Here is a 24,889-nt window from a genome sequence, read left to right as displayed (position 1 = left end):
CCTATCCCCACTCTCTCCTTTCACAGCCATTTAAAGCTTCTTGTATATTTTTCAGGATAAAGTATCAATGCATACACAAGCACATTAAATGATTATGTCTGCTTAAATACATTTTCATGCAAATGAGCACACCATATATATTGTCCTGCAACCCCTTTCTTCTTGCTATTCAACCTTATAAATAAATAAAATCTTTAAGTACACGTTTATTTGAGTGAGAGAGAATCTCAAGCAGACTGTGTACTGAGCGTGGAGCCCAACATGGGGCTCCACCTCACGACCTGAGCTGAAATAAAAAATGGAAGCTCAATTGACAGAGCTACCCAGGTGCCCCATCCACCTTATATTTTTAATAAAAAAGAACAGAGAAAACTGTAGTGGGATAATTTTCCACTTTACATCGTAATTTTTTTCCTCTTTTCAATTATACTTAAATATGTGTCATATTTGAGCTTTCTCTTGGAAGATACAGTATATTAAAATGTTCAGTTTAGGGGCACCTACCAGGCTCAGCCTGTTAAGCATCTGCCTTTGGCTGGAATCCTGTTTCTGGGACCCTGGGAGTGAGCTCCACACTGGGATCCCTGCTCGGCTGGGAGTCTGCATCTCCCCTCTGCTTGTGAGCTCTCTTCAGATAAATAAATAAAATCTTTAAAAAAAAAATTCAGTATAAGATGTTGACAATAATGGCAATAATAATAACAGTTAACATTTTCAAAGCCTGTACACTACTTGCTATTCATTTTGCTAATCACTTTACAAAGATTATCTCTGAGTTCTTTCAACAAATCTCTGCTATAATTACCATTACTCTTTCCATTTTACAGATAAGATGAAGATAAGGAAATTGACAGATATGGAAATTGTGCACTTAAGTAATTTATTTCAGTTTATTCATTCTTCCTCTTTTCTTTCACAAAATCCTTAATACAATCATTTAATTTATTGTCTATAAATCTTGACTATAAAGTTTCAGGACTTTGAGCTCTCAAGAACAAAAGACCCACAATGTGGTTAGAACCATCTGGAATCCAATGACTAAATTCAAAATATACCCATTTTATATTTTAAAAGAGAAAGGAAGAAAAACTTGATTTCTTAAACTAGAATAGAGTTTCCTAAACTAAAATAGATTTTCCTAGAATTATTTCTATAATCCAATATTAAGCTAAGATTTACCTTCAACGTCCCAACACTCAAAGATCATAGAACATGTGAACCAAATAAGTTAGTTTCTTCCTATCACTTTACAAATAAGAAAAAAAAAAAAAAAGAAAAAAGAAAAAGCATTTATCAACACATTTATTATCCTTTCATACTCATCTCTAAGTTGAAAGAGACATCAGAAAGTCTCTGACTAGAGTATGGAATACATATAAAAATCTCAGACAGACAATCGGCTATAACATTTTGTAACACTATCAGAGAGAGCAGTTTCTGAGTCTTGTCCAAAAGTAGCAAATTCAAGGTCAAGGAACCAGCTTTTTCCTTCAGTAGTTGAATCCTGTTTAGCTTTTACAGTTATAGGACAGCTATCTATGGAGATAGGAACTCAAGGATCAGTACCCTCATCACAACTATTATTTCACCTCTCCCCTTCCTTCTTCAGACCTTTCTTCATAGCATTCTACAAGGTTTAATCAATTTTACTGTTTTTCTCTTAAACCAAATTCAGCTTCTCTGTATCTTTATTTAAAACAGGGAGACTGAAATGAAATACAATACTGTACTCTTTTTTTTTTTTAAGAGTTTATTTATTTACTTGACAGAGAGAGATCACAAGTAGGCAGAGAGGCAGGCAGAGGGAGAGAGGGAAGCAGGCTCCCTGCTGAGCAGAGAGCCTGATGCGGGGCTCGACCCCAGGACCCTGAGATCATGACCTGAGCTGAAGGCAGAGGCTTAACCCACTGAGCCACTCAGGCACCCCAATACTGTACTCTTATAAAGTTTGTTCAGTGTTGAGTAAAGTACAAGTTGTGTGTCTCTTTGTCTATCATAATTTCACACTCTGTTAACACTTGCCTATATTGTATTTTTTATTTCTATGGCTCAATTACGTTATTTATGGTCTACTGTGACTGGGAATCTCAATCTGGAAAATGTTACATGGCTAGCTCTTAATTGAGCATACTGATGAGAACAAAAGGAGTATAAAGTACACAAAAAGAGACACTACAAACATCACTTTTATTTGGCAGTGGAATAAAATCACACAATAGTCATAATCACATGGAAGGACGCCCACTCAGTTCTAACCTAATAACGTCACTGAATAAGCAAAGAAACAGAAAACAGGAATAAGAAGTGACTAACCAAAATTTCAGGGCTGCTGACAAAAGCAGAACTGAAACCTGGGGGTCATATTCCCTCTCTGGCCATCTACTTCATTGAGCCAAAGCTCACGGGAGGTCAGACCTCACTGAGAAGGAAAGCTCCTGGTCCTGGTTACTGCTATTGATTCAACAGTGATAAACCAACACTCACTATTAAATGTTTTCCAGTTTAACCACAAAATAATAAGTTAGTAGAGTGTGTGGACTGTTTGAATAGGGCCTGTTTTCTGTAACTTTTTTTCATTTTATTTTATTATTTGTGAAGCAACTATATTGAACAATGTAGTTACGTGGTTAAAAAGTCCTCACTGATTCTGTTGTGAGAATTAATGTTTACTTTTTAAAAGTTAGTAGTACATTTTGTATCCTGCGACATCCAAAGAGAAAAAGCTAATAGATTGTGCAATATTTCCGGAAGGCAAAGTAAATAACTAACAAAAAATAAAGTAAAAGATAATCTTATGCTTGAAATTGTTTCTGGGTTCTGTTTGATGGTTTCTTGGGTTCTGTTTTGGTTTTTTTTTTTTTCTTTCTGTGGGTGAAGAAGCCTATTTTATTTTTATTTCCGCCTGCCGTTCCTATAGCAAACTCATTTGGAAGCTCAGTCTGTTTGACTACTAAATATTGCTGTGGGAATGTAATTACTTCTCTGTTACTCCATTTCTCTTATGAAGAAATCTCAAAATTTCTATTTTTAAAATGAACCTGTGTAAAAAGAGGAGTCAAAACTCAAAATTCGTCAGTTTGAAATATCATTAACACTTAATATAATATTAACCACAGTGAGATTCAAAATATTGGGAAAATCCATGTTTACTGCATGACTTGCTCACAGTACCTTTGATGTTTGCTTTTCAAATTCAAGGATTAAGTTCAGAAGGATAGCATTCTAAACATTTGAGACTATGCTGGAAGAAGGAAAGATACTAATCATTTCATAGTTCCTGAGTTAGATCTTTATGAGAAGCGAGCAAGCTTTTCATAAATGTGCCTAACTTGATAGGAAAAAATACAACATACTTTTCCATGTGAATTTAATTTTTTAAACAAAAAAAGGCCAAAACTCACTGACAAAGCAAGTAAGTATAAATATGTATATTTACTTTAATGTGATGACAGGTCAGGTGTAGGCTGTCAGGAAACAGTCAATATCTAGGGGTAGGGAATATGAGGAAAGGGGTAGAAAAGGTAGGGTGTGAGGGTAGAGTAGAGGGTGGGGGGTGTGAGGTCTTGCAAAATGGGAAATAATGTCCTTAGCCAGTGAAAAAGGATTTCATTGGGCTCTATTTGTGAATAAACCAAGGAAAAGAACTGGTAACTAAAACCAAATTTCTAGTTTATGGCTGGTCTTGAATATTTCTATTCCACTGGCCCATGCATGAGCCACTGAGCAGTTGATTCCAAACGGATGCACGAGCACCTGTTGTAACCGGGCATTTTACTGGTTCATCCTTGTCTTCCTAACTCTGCTTTCCCAATATCCATTTCTTGTTCCTTCAAATCTGTTCAGTCATCAGACTTCCCTTCCTAGAACTTGAGTAACCACCCACTTCTCTCTCTCTTACACTAATTTCTCTAATTTTCACTTCCTCTAAAAACTTGGGAAGTAAACTCTATTCCAGCCCTAACCCCAAAAATTTACCTCAGGCACACTGACCCCTGGATTTAGAGTAGATCACTCAATAGTGTATTAATAATATACGCTCCATCCCTCCATGGAAGAGGAATTTCAAGAACACTGTCTTCCTACATTCTCACTGGCTCAGGCATGAACCTGTAGAGATAAGACTTCTGCACTCCCCACAGAACTGAGTATACACACGTATGCTCAGTTGGAAACTGATAGGCACATTGTATATTTACTTAATTTTATTATTAAATGATATTCCCTATCATTATTTAACTCAACTTCCGTTTATCTCTAGAATTCAGCAAATTAATGCCATTCAGATTCCTAAACTTTGATTAAGAACCATGTATTCACACTGTAGACTTTGACAAGCACTGCTAAATTTGGTCAATACTTCCCAGGACTTCAAGAGAGCTTTGCATCAAAATTTATCTGTAAGAAGTTGCTACATAGCCATTGCTCTTCCACCTTCAAGATAAGAAATTTAGTGATTGTTACTAGCAGGAGATCCAAACTTGGAATTACTAGAATGTATTATCACCTAGGTGTCTCAACAAAGCAGAAAAAGAATAATTGTTTTCTAGCAGAATGCTACTGATCCACATAAATAATCTGTGGCAGTAACTTTTTTTTTTTTTAAATAGCAATTTCCCTTTCTCATGCTAGTTTCCAAGTCTCATCTTTCTCTTTCTGTAGAGAGGCCCTCTCATTTCCTATTGTACCTTCCTCAGCAGAACAACCTGTCCTCTTCAACATCATTTGTCCTCTCCAGTTACAGAATACTTATTTGTCCTGTGATCACATCCTTTACCATAAAACTTAACTTGTTAAACCTATTTACATAGAATAAAATAAGGCTTGTTGATGATGAAAATTATTTCACCACATTTCTCCTGGACCCTGTTTCCACTCAATTATTTATATACTGTCTTATATGTTTGTGGGAAGATTATTTTGTTGGGTTATATACTGTTAATGTTAAATCTATACTAGATGCCAAGAATCCAGGGGTACTTGGGTGGCTCAGTGGGTTAAGCAACTGCCTCGATCCTGGGATCGAGTCCCACATCGGGCTCCCTGCTCAGCGAGAAGTCTGCTTCTCCCTCTGATCCTCCCCCTCTCCAGTACTCTCTCTCTCTCTCTCAAATAAATAAAATCTTTAAAAAAAAAAAAAAAGGAAAGAAAGAAAGATTCCAAGAATCCAGGCAATATTTGTCATAGGAATGGATAACATTTTTTTTAGTGGTTAAAAAAAAAAAAAAAACCTGTTTTCTAATTGTCATGTAGACTATGTGATTAATACAGACCCTTTACAAATCACTGATATGGTCCAACCAGTTTTGTATATTTGAAGAAAGAGAAAGTTCCATTTTCTTGATATTTATTTGACAATACCTTTATTCTGACTACGTTTTGATGCATATGCCATATTGCATTCAAAGTCCTATACTAAAAAGACTAAACGTGAGATTTTATTTTCTAATTCAAAAACTAAAAAAGTACAGTTGTCAAATGTAAAACTGGCAATACAAATACATTGATAATTCTTTTGTGAAGTACTATTATACATGTAGTATAGAAGGTTTTCAATAAATGGGATCGGCCATTGACATTGTGCTGGATTTATATTGGTTTATCTGGATAAGTTACTCTTATAACATATTAGAAAAATATAAAAATTCCTGGGTGGGAACTCAGGAGACAACTTGACTATATGACTTAAGAAGTCAAAAATTGCAAAAAAAAAAAAAAAAGTAAAAAATTCCTAAAAGAATAAAACCAAGATAAAGATGCTAAAATTCAGAGTAACTGGGAGGGATATAAAGTAAGGCAAAGAAATAAATCAAGAACTCTGAACAAAGCTTTAAGGAAAAGGATTTAAAAAATTAAAATTATTTTGCCCAGTGAAGAAGCATCAGGCTTAAAATTATTAGATTTTCAGCTATCAAATATCATCAAATAATGATACAGAGATAACCCCAATTCTGAACTTTTTAGATTAAAATCAACAATGGCCTAGTTCTTAAAATATATCATATTAGTTGCAAGAGCACAAGTTTTGTTTTGCAGTAAAAAAAAAAAGATTTCCCTTTTTTTCATTAATATGTCTTGAGTTCGTGTCTGAATTTTAAATGTTTTTGCAAAAGTAATACCAGACTTTCTCCAAATTATCTCTAATATTTTACTGTTAACAGCATTCAAGGGATAACTCACAATACACATGTATTTTCTGCAGTACAGAAATATTGCCTGCATGGCCTTCTCATGAGATCTTTTCTATACTCTTTTTCGCCATATTCTGGAAAATGTCCTGATCCACAGGTTTAATCTAAGAATTAAAAATAAGAGAAATAGGGGTACCTGGGTGGCTCAGTGAGTTAAAGCCTCTGCTTTCAGCTCAGGTCCTGATCCCAGGGTGCTGGGATCAAGCCCCACATCGGACTCTCTGCTCAGCGGGGAACCTGCTTCCTCCTCTCTCTCTCACTGCCTGCCTCTCTGCCTACTTGTGATCTCTGTCAAATAAAATCTAAAATAAATAATTAATTAATTAGTTAATTAAGAGAAATAAAAATATTACCTATCATGTACTGCCTGTTGAGTGAAGATATCCTTAGAATTATCCTAGAAAAACCTACAGTTTTAAAAATAAGTCAGTTTAAATTAATTTCTATACTTCCCTGGATGATCTTACATTCAATGTTAAATGTTTATAAGCTCTAGAAGAACACAGTTATTAAAGTTTTTATTTTATGTTAGCCTGGATTGGCACCTGGAAGAGAAACTAGGCAAACTCCCATCCATTTTTCCATCTTTTTCTTTTTTTTCTTCCTTCCTTCTTCCCACCTTTCTGTTCTCACTGCTTCCCTCCCTCCTTCTCCTTCTCCTCCTCCTTCTTACATTCTAGACATTACTCAGAGCTCACCACTTTAAGTGTATTCTTTTTTTTTTAAGATTTTATTTATTTATTTGACAGACAGAGATCACAGGTAGGCAGAGAGGCAAGCAGAAAGAGAGGAGGAAGCAGGCTCCCTGCTGAGCAGAGCCTGATGCGGGGCTCGATCCCAGGACCCTGGGATCATGACCTGAGCCCAAGGCAGAGGCTTTAACCCACTGAGCCACCCAGGCGTCCCTTGAAGTGTATTCTTAAGTCCCTTTACCTATTTTACCCATCCCTTCCCTCCATCTCCCCTCTGGCAACCACCACTTTGTTCTCTGTATTTTAAGAAACTGATTTTTGGTTTGTCTCTTTTTTCCTTTTGTTCATTTGTTTTATATCTTGAAGTCCACATATGAGTTGAAATACCATGGTATTTGTCTTTCTCTGTCTGACTTATTTCACCTAGCATTATACCCTCTAGGTTCATCCATGTTGCTGCAAATGGCAAGAGTTCATTCTTTATAGGTCTGAGTAATTTCCATATAGATCTAGATAGACATAGATATATACACCCCACATCTTCATCCGTGGATGGACATCTGGGCTGCTTCCATATTTTTGCTGTCTAAATAATGTTACAATAGACACAGGGGTGCATTTATCTTTTCAAGTTAGTGTGTTTGCTTTCTTTGGGTAAATACCCAGAAGAGGAATTGCTGAACCATATAGTAATTCTATTTTTAATTTTTTGAAGAGCCTCCACACTGTTTTCCACAGTGGCTGCATCAATTTACACTTCCACCAACTGTGTGGTTTCCTTTTCATCACATCCTTGCCAACACTTGTTATGTCTTGTCTTTTTTATTCTAGATGTTCTGACTTGAGTGAGGTGATATCTCACTGTGGTTTGCATTTTGCGATTCTGTGACTAGTGACGTTGAGAATCTTTTCACGTGTCTGTTGGCCATTTGTGTGTCTTTAAAATGTCTATTCAGGTCCTCTGCCCATTTTTTTTTAATTGGATAATTTGTTTTGTTTTGTTTGGTGTTCAGTTTATAAGTTCTTTATATGTTTTGGATATTAACTCTATGAGATATATCATCTGCAAATATCTTCTCCCAATCAGTAGGCTGCCTTGTCATTTTGTTAATGACTTATTTCACTGTGCTTTTTATAATAAAAAGCTCTTTATTTACATAGGTTGACTTGACTTTTGTTCCTCTTGCCTGAGGAGGCATATCTAGAAAAATGTTTCTATGGCTGATGTCAAAGGAATTATTGCCTATGTTTTCTTCTAGAAATTTTATGTTTTGTGTTTATGTTTATGTCTTATTTAGGTCTAATCAATTTTTAGTTAATTCTTGGGCATAGTTCAAGAAAGTGGTCCAGTTCTATTCTTTTCCATATTGTTATCCAGGTTCACAGCAACATTTGTTGAAAAGACTGTCTTTTCACTATTGTATACTCTCACCTCCTTTGTTGTAGATTAACTGACCATTTACGCATGGGTTTATTTCTGGGCTCTGTATTCTGCTCCATTGATCTATATATCTACTTTTGTGCCAATACCATAATGCTTTGATTACTACAGCTCTGTAGTGATCTTGAAATCTGGGATTATGATACCTCTTTGTCAAGATCGCTTTGTCTATTCAGCAGCTTTTGTGGTTCCACACACACTTTAGTATTACTTCTTCTAGTTGTGTGAAATATTTTGTTGATATTTTGACAGAGATTGCATTATATCTGTAGATTGCTTTGGGTGGTATGGGCATTTTAATATTGGTTCTTCCAAACCATAAGTATGGAATATTTTGGGTAGATGCTAACTCAATTCCATTTCTCTTTATACTTTATTTGCTTAGCTTGAGTAGACTATGGCAAATATCGTTTTTGTGGATTTTGTTAAAAACCATAATTCAGGAGACTTATCATTCTTAAATTTCTAAAAGCAACTGAAAATTTATCTCACTCTAAGTATTTCCTATTCACATAATACTATATTTTCCAATTTTAAATAAGTTCCATTAGGGTCCTTGAGTGGCTCAAATGGTTAAGGATCTGCCTTCAGCTCAGGTCATGATCCCAGGGTCCTGGGATCAAGTTCCACATCGGGCTCCCTGTTCCTTGGGGAGCCTGCTTCTCCCTCTATCTCTGCCTTTCTCTCTCTGTCTCTCATGAATAAATAAATATTTTTAAAAATCTTTAAAAAATCAAGACAGAAAGAAGTTTCATTAATCAAGATTTCCAATTTTTATTAATCTATTTATTCAATCAACATATATGTTCTGGGGATATGTTATGTATCAGCAGACATGGAGTTAAAAAAAAGATTAAAAAGACATAGATCCTGCCTACCAGATCTCAAAATTCTGTAAGGGAAAAAGGGCAAGAATATATATGGGCAATAAGTGAAGTGAACTCTGAAACTGCAGAGGATAGACACTTTGCAAAAGATCAGGGAAGAAATTTTTGGAGCAGATGGAATCTAAACTCTGTTCTGAAGGACAGGGATACTAGTTACTCAGACAAAGAAAGGGCTATGGGAGAGGGTGTGACAGACAGAGAGTGTTCCAGAATAAGACAGTGACAGGGAACAATATACCCATAGCACATTTAGAAGTATGGCTGGGGCATGAAATTCCAAGAAAGATTGTGTTGAAAATATAACTAGAACCATTAATGCTATGCTAAGTATTTTGTATTTTATACTTATTCTAATGGGGAGCCACAGATTTATCTTAAGCAGAGGAAGAATCTATCCATCTTACATCATTTTGGTGGCAGAGAGGAGAAGAGATTAGAGAAGGGCTAGACTGAACTTTGAGAAATCCATTAGACTATGCTTATTTTTATACTTCCTTAAAATATTAAATCACCATGCTCTCATTTTACTCTGAATCCACAGAGTCTACATATACCCGCCTTTTAAACACACATGATTTCATAATCCTAAATTACTTCTCGCCTACTTCCACTAATGACCTACTTCCACTAATGACCTAAAACAACAATATGTTCTCAGACGCTGTGAACAACAGCCTGTAAGGTGTCTCATTTTCACCTTTAAATTTACCTTTAAATTTAGGTTTCAACCTCAGAATTTCAATGCAATGATGTTTCATTATCAGATGAGAATTATGTCATAAGGAATATGATACTTCCAGTTAGTGGATAAAGTTTTGGAATTTGTGGATGTTTTATTTGTGCTATAAAGTGAGTAGATTCAAGGTTATACCCAAAAAATAATATGATGTCACTATCATTCATGTGCCATTTCTTGAATGGGAGAAAAAAGGTGTAGCGAAGAAGAGCCATAGCTGGCATTTTATAATTTTGAATAACCTGAGGTCTCTCTTTTTTATGTCCTCATGGGAGTAAATTGGATTTATAATCATATTTTGGGTAAGGTGGAAAGATTAACTGAGATTAAATAATTGAATAATACTAACAACTTCTAAAGAATTTATTATCTGACAATCACAGTGTCGAACGAGCTTATCCCTACCCCACAGGTTAGGACAGAAGGGTTAAGCCATTTGCCCAATGTTACCTGATTCTTAGGTGGGAAAGAGAAACATGGGTTTCAAAACCACAGAGTTTGGCTCCAGAGCCATATTCTAACTCTAATCTATAATGGAAAGTAAGCACAATAAGACAATTACTTACTTGAAAGAATCCTTAAAACTAAGAATAAGCTACATGCCTGAATCCCTGGGCTGCTCTCTTAATAGCACAACTTATTTCAAGATTAAATGTTTAAAAGCTGTCTCTGTGCTGGCAATTCTTAAAAATGCCAAAGAGCTGGGCCCTTTCTTTAACTTACAGCATTTTAGTAATAAGTTGGGAGAAATAATGTGTGGGATTACAATATTCTGTAGAACAAAAAAATAATTCCCATTTTGAATTTAAAAAAAGGGGTTATCATTTTAAATGTTTTTTTCCCTTAATTGGAACTCCAATAAGAGTTACTCCTTACCATCAATTCAAACTTATACAAATTTCTCTAAATCAATGTATAATTTTGGATCTTAGCATATTTAAGCTTCAAAGATCTTAGAAATCATATGATACAATACTTCCATGACAAAAGGAAATCTCATAAAAGGTAAATTAATTGTCAGAGTCACAGGTAATGGATTAACTTAGATTAAAAATATAGTTGGGGTACTCTAAATCAAGCGGATAACTGGGAAAATTAAAAAAGGGAGAAAGATGTAAGTATAGACAGGTTCCATGTAGAAATCTATAATCATTTGGTTAAAAATCTGGCAGAGCCATCAGAAAGGATGAATACCTACCATTTATAGCGATACATACGGAACTGGAGAGTTTTACACTACGTGAAATCAGTCAGTCAGAGAAATGCAATTATCACATGGTTTTACTCATATGTGGAATATAAGGAATAGTGCAGAGGATCATAGAGGAAGGAAGACTGAATAGGAAGAAATCAGAGAGGAAGACAAACCATCAGAGACTTTACCCTGGGAAACAAAATGACAGTTGCAGAAAGGGAGGTGGTTGGGGGGACGGGGGTAACTGGGTGATGGGTATTAAGGAGGGCACGTGATGTGATGAACACTCGGTGTTATAGGCAACTGATGAATCACTGAACACTACATCTACATCTGAAACTAATGATGTACTATATGTTGGCCAACTGAATATATATTTTTTAAAAATCTAGGCAGTGAGGAAAAAAAACAGCTATTTCTCCTCTCCTATTCAAATATATAGACATTTCCACTTAATAGAGAACACAAAAGTAGTTATCAAAAAATTCAGTATTTTTTCATTGGAAATAAACTTTGTTCTCCTTTGATGACTTGCTATATATTAGAAGTATGCTTTACAAGAGTATAACTAATTTCCTCTAGTGATTTATTATCCAAAGGATACAGAGCGCTAAAAACTAGGATTTTAAAGCATATATTATTTGTAGAAGCACTTCTGAATCCCATTAATAAGGAGATTACTCAATTTCTAAAATATCATTAACATTCAAATTATAGATTCTTAATAATCTCACTATTAAATTAGACACCACCAGATAATCATAATAAATAGAAGCACCCTACAGTGTTCATAAAAGGAAAGTAGTGGAGCTCCCTCTATTGATTTATAGTTGAGTAAATGTGCCTTGTATATAAAAATCTTAATTTTATCATCAAAATTATTATATAGTAATCATAAAATTATAATAGTAAATTACAATAGTAAAATTTTTTCTTTCTAAGGTCTAATAGCTTTTAAATTATAGAAACACATATACAATATCAATTTCTAAGGGTAACTTTATAAACTACAAATGTCCTTATAATTTTAGAGCATATATTCTTTCTTAATAGTTTTGGCTCGCAGAGATCACATTTAAGATTATAATTTTCCATTTGTGGGGGGTTTTTTGTTTTGTTTTCCTTGAGTTGATAAAACTGAAATTGTCTGACAGATATTGGGACTATAAAACATTCTAATAAGAATATGAAGTCCAACTTTGTTATGGAAGTCCCCCAAAATGCACGTAGATGGAACTGAAATATATCTTCCAATCAGGAAATGAGGTATTTTCACATATTTTTTGGTATGAATAAACTGACATAATTATATGGTTACTAAAAAATGTGATTCAGGGGGGCGCCTGGGTGGCTCAGCGGGTTAAAGCCTCTGCCTTCGGCCCAGGTCATGATCCCAGGGTCCTGGGATCGAGCCCTGCATCGGGCTCCTGCTCAGTGCAGAGCCTGCTTCTCTCTCTCTCTCTGCCTGCCTCTCTGCCTACTTGTGTTCTCTGTCAAATAAATAAAATCTTAAAAAAAAAAAAATGTGATTCATAACAATTATCACTGAGTGTCCACTGGTGTCAGGCAGTGAGAAATGCTATATACTCACCTTATTGGAATATCCCTATCAAATGAACTTGGTAATATTGTTATCCTCATATTACAAATCAGAAAACAGAGACAAGAGCTAAAAAATCAAATTAATACTCAGTTCCACCATCCAAGCCCTTGGACTCTGGTGCAATAGGACCTAGGCTATGTATTGATAATCTGTGAAATCTGTGAGCACTGAAATTCCATAAAAATTAAGCAAAGAATTATTTTTTTAAATATTATAGAGGTGGGGCACCTGGGTGGCTCAGTCGGTTAAGCCTCTGCCTTCGTCTCAGGTCATGATCCCAGGGTCCTGGGATCAAGCTCCACATTGGGCTCTCTGCTCAGCAGGAAGCCTGCTTCCCCCTCTCTCTCTGCCTGCCTCTCTGCCTACTAATGATCTCTGCCTGTCAAATAAATAAATAAAATCTTTAAAAAAATATATCATAGAGGTATAACCATACTATCTACAATAAAATCACTATTCAGGCAGTTCAAATCCTTTCTAACCAAACATTTTGGATTGATTCTAAAAAATAATAACCTCTAAACTATACCCTGAAATTCTACTTTTTTATTGTTTTATCATTTATTTTAGGAAGGAGACATATTTCTTATTAGCAAAGAGAAAAACAATTGAGCAGATGCAGGTTTTGTTTTAATGAACATATACTTATTTGTCATTCTACTGTGATAAGAAAAGCCATTTTATCTCATACTAAATAGTCATTTCCAAAAGAAAATTTCTATTTGAGAACTAGATTACCATCCGCTGCGGTTGGGTTGAGTAAAGGATTAATCCAACAGAGTAAATGCAAGTATGTATTTCATTTTACTCTTAGATCTGATAGCAAAAGCATTATTCATATTTAAAGCAAAGCCCATCTCTGCAAAAAAAAATATAAAACCTATGTCTTATAACCAACACAAGCATTTTTCTTCAAAGTGTCATACCTACCACCGGGTAGAGAAAGTGCTTGCAAAATAAGGTATAAATGCCATAAGCTGAAAATAAACTAAATGCTAGGCAGAAACTGCTTTATTTTTGAAATTACAGTTGCACATATGAATATTAATTCCATTATGAATACTTGTTACTTTGTTTAAAAAAACTTCTCAGCACATGCTCATTAAAAACTCTGCATTGGGGGCGCCTGGGTGGCTCAGTGGGTTAAGCCGCTGCCTTCGGCTCAGGTCATGATCTCAGGGTCCTGGGATCGAGTCCCGCATCAGGCTCTCTGCTCAGCGGGGAGCCTGCTTCCTCCTCTCTCTCTGCCTGCCTCTCTGCCTACTTGTAATCTCTCTCTGTCAAATAAATAAATAAAATCTTAAAAAAAAAAAAAACTCTGCATTGACACATTGTTATATTTTTTATATAAACATGGCAATAAAACTATGTCTTACTCTTTTCTGTAATAGCTCTAAAAATTACAGGGTAAAACATATTTAATGACACTAAATTTTCAGATGATACTTTTTATCCACTAGTAAGCAATTCCGATGAGCCTGTTAAACTTGTTGAAGATTGTTTAAAATACGACTTACTTAAAAATAACTGAAATCTGTTTAGTAAGACCCATTATGAAGGGTTTACGAAATGGCATTAGTTAATTCACCTACACAACGTATATCATACCTACAATGAACTAACACAAATATCTGGGAACCATCTGTGTAATATAAAACAATATCAACTATTCTTAAGGCTCACATGCTATTGTCTCTTAATCCACTGCTTTAGTTAATCTGATCCCATAGAGTATGAATCTTCCAAAATGAAAGGAAATATGAACTTACATTTAAATAGTTTATGTTCTAAAAGTTAGCCATCTTATGTGGAAAGAGCAATGATAATAATTCATAATAAATGTACTTCTTTCACCCATTTTCAGCCCTGATACATGTGTCATAAAGCTAAGCACCAAACTATCTAAAAGCTTTTGCCTAACATGTGAGCATGTGTGTGCCTATTACTCCTGTAATTCTCATTTTTCCCGTTGTTTTAAATAAATAAGAATCAACTTATTATCCTGTTGGGGTTTTTTTGAAGTTATACTTTCTCCTTAAGTCTATACTATTAATATACGGAAGGGGCATCCCCATGTGCTCTTGTTGGGACTTTAAATATATACACTCTTTTTTAATTGAGAAATAATTGACATATACCACTATATTCATTTTATATATAACACAGTGATATATGTATATATTGCAAAATGATTATCACAAGTTTAGTTAACACCTCATTACCACACAATTACAATGTTTTTCTTATTATAAGAACTTTTAAAGATCTTCTCTCTTAGCAGCTTCCAAATATATAATAGAGTATATACTCTTTGAATTGTAATTTTAGAATTTTTTCTAAATGAAAAATGCACATATTCTTTGACTCAGCAATTTCACATTCAGGACATTTCCTACCAATGTAACAGCACATATGCACAAGAACACGTATTAGGATGTTCACTACAGTCATGCCCGTAACAAAAAAGGCTGGAAATATTCTACGGTTCCAAGAACCGGGGAAATGCTTAAATTAATTATGGTATGTACAATAAAATCCAATATACCTTCTCAAATGAAGCAGAGCTATATGTGCAGATATGGGACAATCTCTTATTCTTCAAAACGTGCTTGTTAAGTAAAAAAGGAAAGGTACAAAATGGCATGTATAATATGTTCCCACTTGATTTTTTTAAAGGTGGAAGTATATACGCAAATATTTGCTTGTATATAAGTATTTGAATAAGAGCAAACAGATCCTCTTTGAACTCTTCAACTGGTGAGTCAATTAGGGAAATCATAGGAAAAGTATTCAAAAGACTTCAAAGAATTCCTGGTGACCTCCAGGACTTAGAAGCCATGTTCCTTCCCATGTTGACATCATAACTTGTGCTATTCTCTCAGCCCATACCTTTTTGCTTGATTATTCCTCAACACATACCTCAGATGTTACTTCCTGAAAGAACCTTTCCAAATTTTTCCTGAAGTCCAGGCCAAATCTGGACATTCTGATATAAAATGTTCTTTAGTTGTTCTTGTAGTACCTAGCAAAACTTCTAGCAAATAATATAATTAGTCAACTGATGTCTATTTCCCAAAGAGAACATAATTTCTTGGCTTGACAAGACCTGTCTAGTTAAGTCACTAGGTGTCTATCTAACCTAGACAGTCTAACCTAGACTGTCTAACCTAGTCACTAGGTTTATTGCAGTATCCGAAACACCAAGCACAATGCTTTGTACATACTGAGCACTCAAACATTTATTGAATGGTGTTACACATGGTTAATTTCCAGAGTTTTTCTAAGTTTTTATTTTAATCCCATTTAGTTAACATACAGTGATGTATTCATTTCAAGTTAATTTACATGAGTTTTAATCTTGGACTGGATAACAATGTGACACGCAGGCAAGTACCTAAGTAATTTTAAGGTCCTACAGCTCCAAACCTTGAATCTATGAGTTCAGATATAAATGAAACTAAGAACATTGTTGTCTCAAAAAACTAGCTAATTTGCTATGGAATTTTAGGTAATCTTTTAACCTGTGGCTTCATCTATTTCAGCTGTCAAATAAGAAAACTGAACCAGATGAACATCTATGGCAATTTCTCTTTTTTAATTTTTTAAAAAATATTTTATTTATTTATTTGACAGAGAGAGATGACAAGCAGGCAGAGAGGCAGGCAGAGAGAGAGGAGGAAGCAGGCTCCCTGCTAAGCAGAGAGCCTGATGCGGGGCTTGATCCCAGGACCCTGAGATCATGACCTGAACTGAAGGAAGAGGCTTTAACCCACTGAGCCACCCAGGCGCCCCACAATTTCTCATTTTTTCCAACAATACCTCTTCTATAGCATTTTAGTTCTAACCATGATTTGCATGCCTTTAACCCTTCAACACTGTGCGCACTCTCTCCCACTCTGTCCCTCCCTCTCTCTTTCTTCTCTCTCTCTCTCTCTCTCTCTCACACACACACACACACACACACACACACTCACACTTTCCATAATTTTATTTCAGGAGAAGATAAGGGTTCAGCCATAGTATAGTGCTTTAATTGACAGTGCTTGAGTCTCTCATATTTCTTGCTGAAGGAGCTAGAAGAGGAATATATAAACAATGAATATGGAGCTAAGTAAGGATACTTGCTGCTGTCACATCACTCACTGGTTGATTGATTGCAAAAATGATACTAATTCTCTCTCCTGGTCTTTATCCACACTATTTGCCAAGCGTTTTTTTAGCTCCTTCCAGTCAGTAGGAGGAGAAGACTTCCCCATTCTTGAATATGAGCTGGACTTGGGACTTGTTTTCACCAACTGACTGTGGCAGAAATGATGGTTTGTCAGAAGAAGCTTTCCATATTTCTGCTTTTTCTTAGAATCCTGCTTCCACCAAGAGAACAAGCCCAGGGAAGCCTATTAGAGAAGAGTCGATTTTCCCTGAACTACAATCAGTGAACTCCCAGAAGGAAAGCTGCCTAGCCTGACATGGAGCAGATTATAGTAAAATGAAGATGTCTAACTAAAATAAAAAAGAACAACACCCAACTCTCCAGATTAAATTGCCAGAATGCAAAATAATGAAGTACATAAAATGGTTGCTGTTTAAACCACTACATTTTGGAGTGCTCTATTACACAACCTAGTTATTTGATGTAGTATGTTTCAAAAATTCAGTAAGACTAGCTATACATGCATTTATGTTTTCTTCTTGATTTGAAACTAGGTAAATTCCATACCCATAAATCCCCCACCATTTGGGAAAATACTTGGGAATGTGCTGACAAGAGTTTTAGCCACCGTGACCAATGTCCTCTTCCTTCATCCTGCCTTATTAATGAGGACAAAACCACAGCATCCCTTACTTTGTGTGCTTAGATAATATTCTCTCGACCTTTCCCACCACCACTCCCTTTGGGGGTTTTCTGAGTATCTGAAACACTTATATAGATGAACCAAATAACACATGGATGCCTAATTAGAAAGCCTTGGCATGAACTGCGATAGGCATGTTGTTGGTTGCCCCGAGCCAGTTCGCCAGTTGTAACTGATAAAACTGTAGTTTACATGTACAAAAAGACTTAAGCGCTTCCTTCAATTGCACAGCTATCCCTGATAATTATTTTTAACTCCAAATAACAGTGGAGCTACCGAGAAACTTCAAAGACGAACAGAACTGGAATTGTGCAAATGGCTGAGAAGGGCTTTCAGGATCAGACTGAAACCAGCCTTCCCCGGTAAGAAGTATTGCTCCCAGGTGAATTTCAAACACCATTATTCTCTTGGTCTATCAGGTCAATTTGGTTTCCACACCAAACCATGGGATCCTTAATGTTTTACATCCACTGCAATAACCTCACATCTCTCCTATACTTGATATTAAAGGGGTTTTGTGACCTCTTGTTGGTATTTCATTGTACCTGATAAATTTTAAAAAGTTAGAAATATGCACTTTGTCAGGATGAGAGTACTTATAGTTAAGTAGTCTAAGACAGACATATCAACAAGCATGCCATTAATAATCATGGTGGCTATATAATTTGTCCTCCAAATTGCACTTTTGAGGGTGAAAAAAGGTACCATTAATAACTGAATCAGGACATCAGGATAAACAGGACTGTCGTGTGTACACTGGGATGTATGGCTCATGAAGTAATAGAGGAGGAAATTTTAGGGGGGAAAAGGATTGGGGCAGGGCTGGCTAACAAGCTAGAGAAGGTGGATAGGGGTCTCATTTCTGATTATTCTCCTGAGTTTAGTTTCATTATGTTGCAATACTATAAATTCTTAGACACAGACATGTTTATTGAAATACTTAAACTCAAAGACAAATTAAGTAATCCTTCGATTAGAACTGTTCTGGATTGGACTGATTTGATCATATCCTTGAATGTTATGGATAACTGAGAACCGACTAGATAAATAAGAGAGTAAGCACTAAAAGCTAATTTCATTCTTGGAACATACACTACAATAATGGACTATGATAATAGGTTATCACAAAACAATTACTGAATATCACAGCACATTTGGAACTAGTCCTAGCTGAAATATATAAGATATTACAACTAGTAATAAGATGGGGAGAGAAGCATATAAATTTTGTTATTTAAACAAAGAAATCAACTGGATGAAAATATCAGTAACTCCAAATATATAATATTTTGTACACTATAAGGATACTTGCAATAACTGTAGGATTTAACCTTATCCAACAGACAATAATATCCTCTTCTTAAATATAGAAGATATGTTAGTCTTGACTTTATTCTTCACAAGGAAAATTCTGCCCCAAATAAAAAAATAAAAAAGAGAGAGAGAGAGAGAGAGAAATATAAATGAATATTTTTCCATTCCTTTTCATTTCTTATCGAAAATAAAAAGGAGCTGATATCCAAGAGTAAATAAAGTCATCACCCACCACTCTCAAAGAAATTTTCTTCAGTATTTCACTGAATTAGCTCATTTCCTAATATGCCACATACATTCAAGTATAAGAAATGAAACGGGACTTTGTGAAAATCTAACAATGAACAATAAAATTGACTTTGAGAAAAGTTAAATTCAAGTTTCTATGTGTACACCCTATTTAAAAAAGTTTTTTTGAAGATTTTATTTATTTATTTGAGAGAAAGCAAGAGTGAGAGAGATCACAGAGGGAGAGAGAGCCCAATGTGGGGCCAGATCCTAGGAGACTGAGATCATTACCTGAGCCAAAGGCAGATGCTTAACCTACTGAGCCACCCATATGCCCTATACATACTATTTTATCATAGCGGCACCTGTGTTGCTTTCCTGCGTATTTGGGATATATATGCATGTGTCTGCTTGAGTTAACAGCTGCTGAAAGTTGGTTCTCTTTGGTGATGTTTTATGCTAAATAAATGGCCAGAACAGAAAAAAAAATGTGTTTAAGACTATGAGACAAGGTGATTATAAAGCATTTAAGATACTGTGTGACAAAACACTGCCATCTAACACCAAGTAATGCTGACAATTTAGTGCTCAATTTTACAAAGGCCTATGTTTAGTGACATAAAAACATAAGGGGGAAAAAAGAAAAAGGAGAAAAAAGGAAGAGAAAACAGACATTTTACCTGACTTTAAAAAGTGGTCAAGGTGATAATTAAATGTAACAGTGTTTTTCCACGAAAAATAAAATAGAATCTTAATATAGCATGTTTTCGTTGAAAAATTCAAAATGCTGAGCAAGCGAATTACTAATTTCATCAAAATCAGAACCATACATTAAAAAGGGAGAAAATTTACAAATGGGAAATAAGAAGGAACAGAAAAACAGCTTTCCCAAAATCAGAACATTCTTATATAGCATAACTGAAAACCGAACACGAGTGCTGACTCCAATTAAAAAAAATAAATAAACAATAATTTCTGGTAACACTTAAAACTATGAGAGTAGGTTTTTATTGATTTTTCTCTTTTTAATAAGTTAACAGGAAACAAGCATTCTCTTCCAAAATTCTATTTAAAAAGATAAGCTAGACCGAATTTTCTAAAAATTCCAAAAAAGTTTGGAATTGTGTTACAAAAATATTTTGGAATTGCATAGATATTAAAACCATAGGAAAACTTTTATTTTCTATTTCCTTCTATATTGCGCTTAAAACCACCTTGCAAGTCAACTGTTTTGCTTAAGGGCATCTTTAGGATATACACACAGGCTTTGTCGCATGAACATACAAACATCAATCATCGCTTACATTTCATTCTAGGAACTGCATATGTAGTTTAAATAGAGGCAATCTTCCAGGAGGGATGGGTTACCCTAATGGAGTTTTCTGAGACCTAAAAATCTTTCCCACTGTTAGGGTCTCTTTTCCCAGGACAGTGAGAGACAAATTCCGCTCTATCACACTTTTTTTTTTTTTTTTAAATAGCCCTGTTCAGGCCTGAAGGACTAAGCACAAGATATTATAATGGATTTATACAAGTGGGAAAAAAGATGGAAAATTTGCAATTGGGTTCCCTAGCAATTTTCTAGCAACACAATTTATATGAACTGTATCCATCCATTCTGAAAGCATTAGAAAAATACAATTGGATAATGACTCTGCCTTGCCCAAATCAGCTTTTTACCTTAGGTCATCAGAAACAGTTTTGAGCTAAAGAGATCTCAGAGAATAGATCTTTAGTCCACTGTTTTACTTACACATGAGACAGCAGAAGCCTGAAAATGGGAAATAACTTGCTCAAGTGCCCAAAGGTGAATGATGCTGAGCCAAGCCTAGAAAAGCAGTTTACTGAAAAGAGTACCCCATTAAGTTGTAAACTGCTATTGGATTAAATAAATCATCAAGGAAAAAGCAATATTTACCAGCGACTAAGCAGTTTGCAGTTTTTAAATTAATACATTTTAGTAGTCCCACATCAGGCAGTCTGCAAAGACATCATTTGAGTTGATGCTTTCCCCAAGGCCTACTGAGGTAAAACTGCATGTGTTGAGAACACAATATCCAACTGGGGCAGGGGTGGGGGGCGGGGAGGCCTTTAAGAGTGCTTATGTCTTAGAATTAACCTTGTATCAATGACAAATTAAGAAAAATTCCTGAGGGCAGGAACACAAATTACCCAAGAGAAGAAACAGTCAACTGCAGGGGTCCCACCTCCTTGTTGTAAATAATCAAGGAAAGCATTTTTTAAAGCAATACAAAATGTCACCACAGGCTGACGCTCTTTCTACAGCGATAATGAGATTCTTGTTTCCTCCGATGCTGAGCACTTAACTTCATTGCCTTCATCTCCGAATTCAGTTTCTGTGGCTCCTGCATATTCTCCCCTCCCTTCAAAACAGGTAACATGTCATGCCTACACCTTTCAATGACTGTGTAGCCACTACAGACCGAAAGACCTGAAGGGGCAGTTTCACAAACTCGAATTTTTGTTCTCTAGGTCTCGACACACACTACTAAAAGTGCTCCGGAAATGAAGGGCAGCAGGCGGGTAAGTCAGTTAGTCGCTTTGATGAGGCCAGCCAACGGGCTCTGCAGCCCTACCGGGCTCAGCTATGCAGAGGGCTCCGAAGGAGGCGCACTTCCCTTGCAGGACTTGAGTCTGGAAAAGGAGCTTTTAAGTGCCACAACCCTTTCTTTTAAAACACTGTGACACGCACACAGGCCAGCCCGATAAATTCAAGGAAAGCATTGATCTGAGGGGCTGAGGTTTCTGACCCTCGGATCGGCCGAGGTCGGCCGAGCGCGGCAAGAATACTCCCAGCTCACCCAAAGCGCTCACTGGGTACTGGCTGGAGACGCGAGCTTGTGGCTCCAAACGAATCACGTAGAAGGAATCCTGAAAGGGGAACCTGTCCCTTTTTAGCAGTTCAGTGTGAGGAAAAATCTGTCCCCCGAGGTGGCCCAACGGAAAATAAATACCGGAGCGACCGCACGGAAAGGGGAACTGGGCGTGTGCGAGTGGTCCCGGGGTGTGGGTGTAGGTGAGACAGCCCTCTCCAAGTGACGAGAGGGTTAAACTGAAAACCAGCGGTGGGAGGGTGGATCTCTGCATTTTGCTAACGACCTCACCCCTTCCACCCTCGTCTCCCCTGGGCTCCGGAGTGAGTACCCTCTCCTCCCACATCGGACAATGGGACCTTGAAAGAGTGAAATACACAATGTGCCAAAGTCAGGGGGGGTCTCCCTTTCCCACCACCGGGTGTTCTTACCCCACCCCACCTGCTTGAAATCCGGTTCTACTCGCGTTTCACAGGCTCCGCCCCAGAGCCAGAGATTGTCACAGATGCCTTTCTCTAGCCTCAGAACTGCAGGTGAGCTCATTACCTCACCCAGAAATGTAACTTTATTATAAAGAGATCCGGAGAGGGGGCCCCCCTCCCCCGCACCACCACCACTAGCAAACCCAGTAGCAGCAGTTCACAAACACTTGTGATCTTCGGATTCTAGCCCCCAGCCTCACTTTCCCTCTCTTCCTGGGAGAGATCCAGAGGCTTTCAAACCTGTGTTTTTGGCCTCAGTTTGCCAACAACTGAAGGGATGTGCAGAAATTAAAGATGCGAAAGGAAAGTGAGTCTTTCTTTAATAACAACTAAAGAAAAGGGCACCAGAACCAACAGAAGCCGAAACACACACACACACTAACCAGGAAGTAGGAATTTTACTTGCAAATGTCTACGAAGGGCTGGAGATAAAACTTCAAAAGGAGAAAAAAATTCCAAAAAATTCTCAAGTCTAGCGATAAAATGAACCTGACGCTCCACCAACCGAAGGCGAACGTACAAGATGCCCCGTAAGGACCAACTCGCTTCAGCCGACCGGTAGGTCTCAGGGTGACAGCCCCAGGGGCCGTCCCTAGGGCAGGAAAGGGATTCCCGGCTATATATTTTAGTTATTGGGGATTTTGCCTATTTTTCTTCTGAGGCTCAGTACATAACTGAAAACTGAGGCTGAATCACAGGTCCTAAAAAATCCACAAATCGCTCACTAAGGTCTCAGAACCCTGGATGCTAATTCCAGTTGAGGCTGTGTTCTCTGCCTACCACCACCCACCCCTACACTCACTACCCACCCAGACAATGGGGGAGGGGGCGTTCAAACCAGGATTTAAGCTATAGGAGGTTTTTAAGGGAGTGATCAAAGTCCTCCCTTTCTCTTCCACCCCTCCCTCCTTCACCTCCTAGGGAGGGGAAGTTACCGGGGGATTTAATACGAAAAAGTGCGGGCAGTTACTACCACCGTGCTAAGCGAAAGGAAAACTGCCCCGAGCGCAGTGACGTGGACTTTGATATTCGGAGACTGAAGGAATTGTCAGGGGGCAAGGGCTCGCCGCCTAGGCGGGAGCCGCAGGGGGAAGGAGAGAGATCCAGACGAATCCTGCCCGCGGGGCCCTGAAGCCCCAATCCCGGCAGCACCCAAAGTTCCTGGAGATTTACCCAATGCCCCCAGTCCCTGCCCAAACTTGAGCCAACCGGCCGGGCCCACACGTGCGGCACAGGTGACTGAACCCAGGGCCAGCCCTGTGCCTGCACCGCCGTCCCCGTACCTCCCCCCCCACACGCCCGCGCGCACTGCCCCCGAGGTGCGAGGCCCTGGCCCGGAACGGAGAAAATTACCCCCGGCCCACGTCGGCCTGGGGCTGCCGGGAGGCCCCTGCTCACCTGGCCTGAGAACAGCGGCGGAGATCAAGAGGCAGAAGACTAGACGGCAGGAGGGGCCCGCCTTCGATTCCATATTCCTCCTCCTCCTCCTCCTCCTCCTGGGGGCCACCGACAGAGTCCGCGCCGCAGGAGGGGGCGTCGTCCTCGGCCCCGCGCTGCCCGCGAGCTCGCAGGTCCGAACGCAGGGGCAGGGGCAGCGGCTTCTCCCAGACACACCGCCCCCCTGGGCTGTGGCGCGCCGGACCTTCGGATCTCCGCCGCGAGCAACTTTACACCACGCAGTGCCCCAACTCTTCCTCCCTCCGCTTCAGCCCCTGTCCTTAGCCCCTGGGCTGCTCCTCCCGGCACCGACGACCCTCTCTTCCCCGGAGACACTTGAGTATTTCGGAAAGGTGTACGTGGATCTTTTAGGCTGGTCTGTTATTCTCCTTCTCGTGGGATAACAGTAATAATGGTAGTGGCAGTGTGCGTAAAAAGCCCGGAGCTAGGACGGAATCGCCGAGGGCAACCGGGGAGGCGAGTCCAGGCCGTCTCCTCAGGTGGCAGAGCGGTAGCAGCGAACGCGGCGGCGGCGGCAGCGGTCTTCGGGCGGCTCTGAGTGGAGGGACTGGAAGGCGTGTGTAAGCTGCCTTTCTCCTCCTCTCTCCTCCCCCCCGCGTCCCTCCTCCCTCCTCTCTCCTCCCCTCTTCCCAGGACGCGGCGCCGAGCAGGTGGTTGGAGCACCGACCTGCAGCCTAGAGGCGCTGCAGGACCGAGTCGCAGACCGAGTCCAGCTCCGGCGCTCCGCGGGGGAGGCGCTCGCCGGATCCCGGGGCCCCCCGAGTAGGAGGGGCTTTCCCGTAGCTCCGCCCCCGGGGCCGCGCTCGCCAATAGAGAGCAGACGCCGGAGCCGCGCGCGCCCCAGTGGGCCCGCGGGACAGCCTCTTTCCAGTAGCGGTACCCGCGCCCTCTCTGTGCGGACGCTCATTTCTCGGTGCCCACCCAGCCTCCGCAGGGTTCAAAAAACGCTTGTCCCAGCCTCCCATTCAGTGGCTCGCT

At 38.4% G+C, this 24,889-nt stretch overlaps 1 protein-coding gene across 2 annotated transcripts in view; it reads right to left on the bottom strand.

The window, feature by feature from the left end:
- The window catches only part of ALCAM (activated leukocyte cell adhesion molecule), a 215,097-nt gene extending 190,612 nt beyond the window's left edge, over positions 1–24,485 (bottom strand). The window contains exon 1 of one of the 2 annotated variants that reach the window (XM_044251307.1): positions 23,852–24,485. In XM_044251307.1, coding sequence (XP_044107242.1) covers positions 23,852–23,924 — 73 coding nt within the window. In that variant the 5' untranslated portion in view covers positions 23,925–24,485. The remainder of the gene's footprint in view (positions 1–23,851) is intronic. The other variant, XM_044251306.1, reaches the window with a different exon arrangement.
- Positions 24,486–24,889: the final 404 nt, after the last annotated feature.

The sequence above is a fragment of the Neovison vison genome, chromosome 6 (assembly GCF_020171115.1).
Source record: "Neovison vison isolate M4711 chromosome 6, ASM_NN_V1, whole genome shotgun sequence".
NCBI classification, from domain to species: Eukaryota; Metazoa; Chordata; class Mammalia; order Carnivora; family Mustelidae; genus Neogale; species Neogale vison.
Note: the sequence above shows the minus strand (reverse complement) of the source record. Positions and strands in the feature narration are given on the sequence as shown.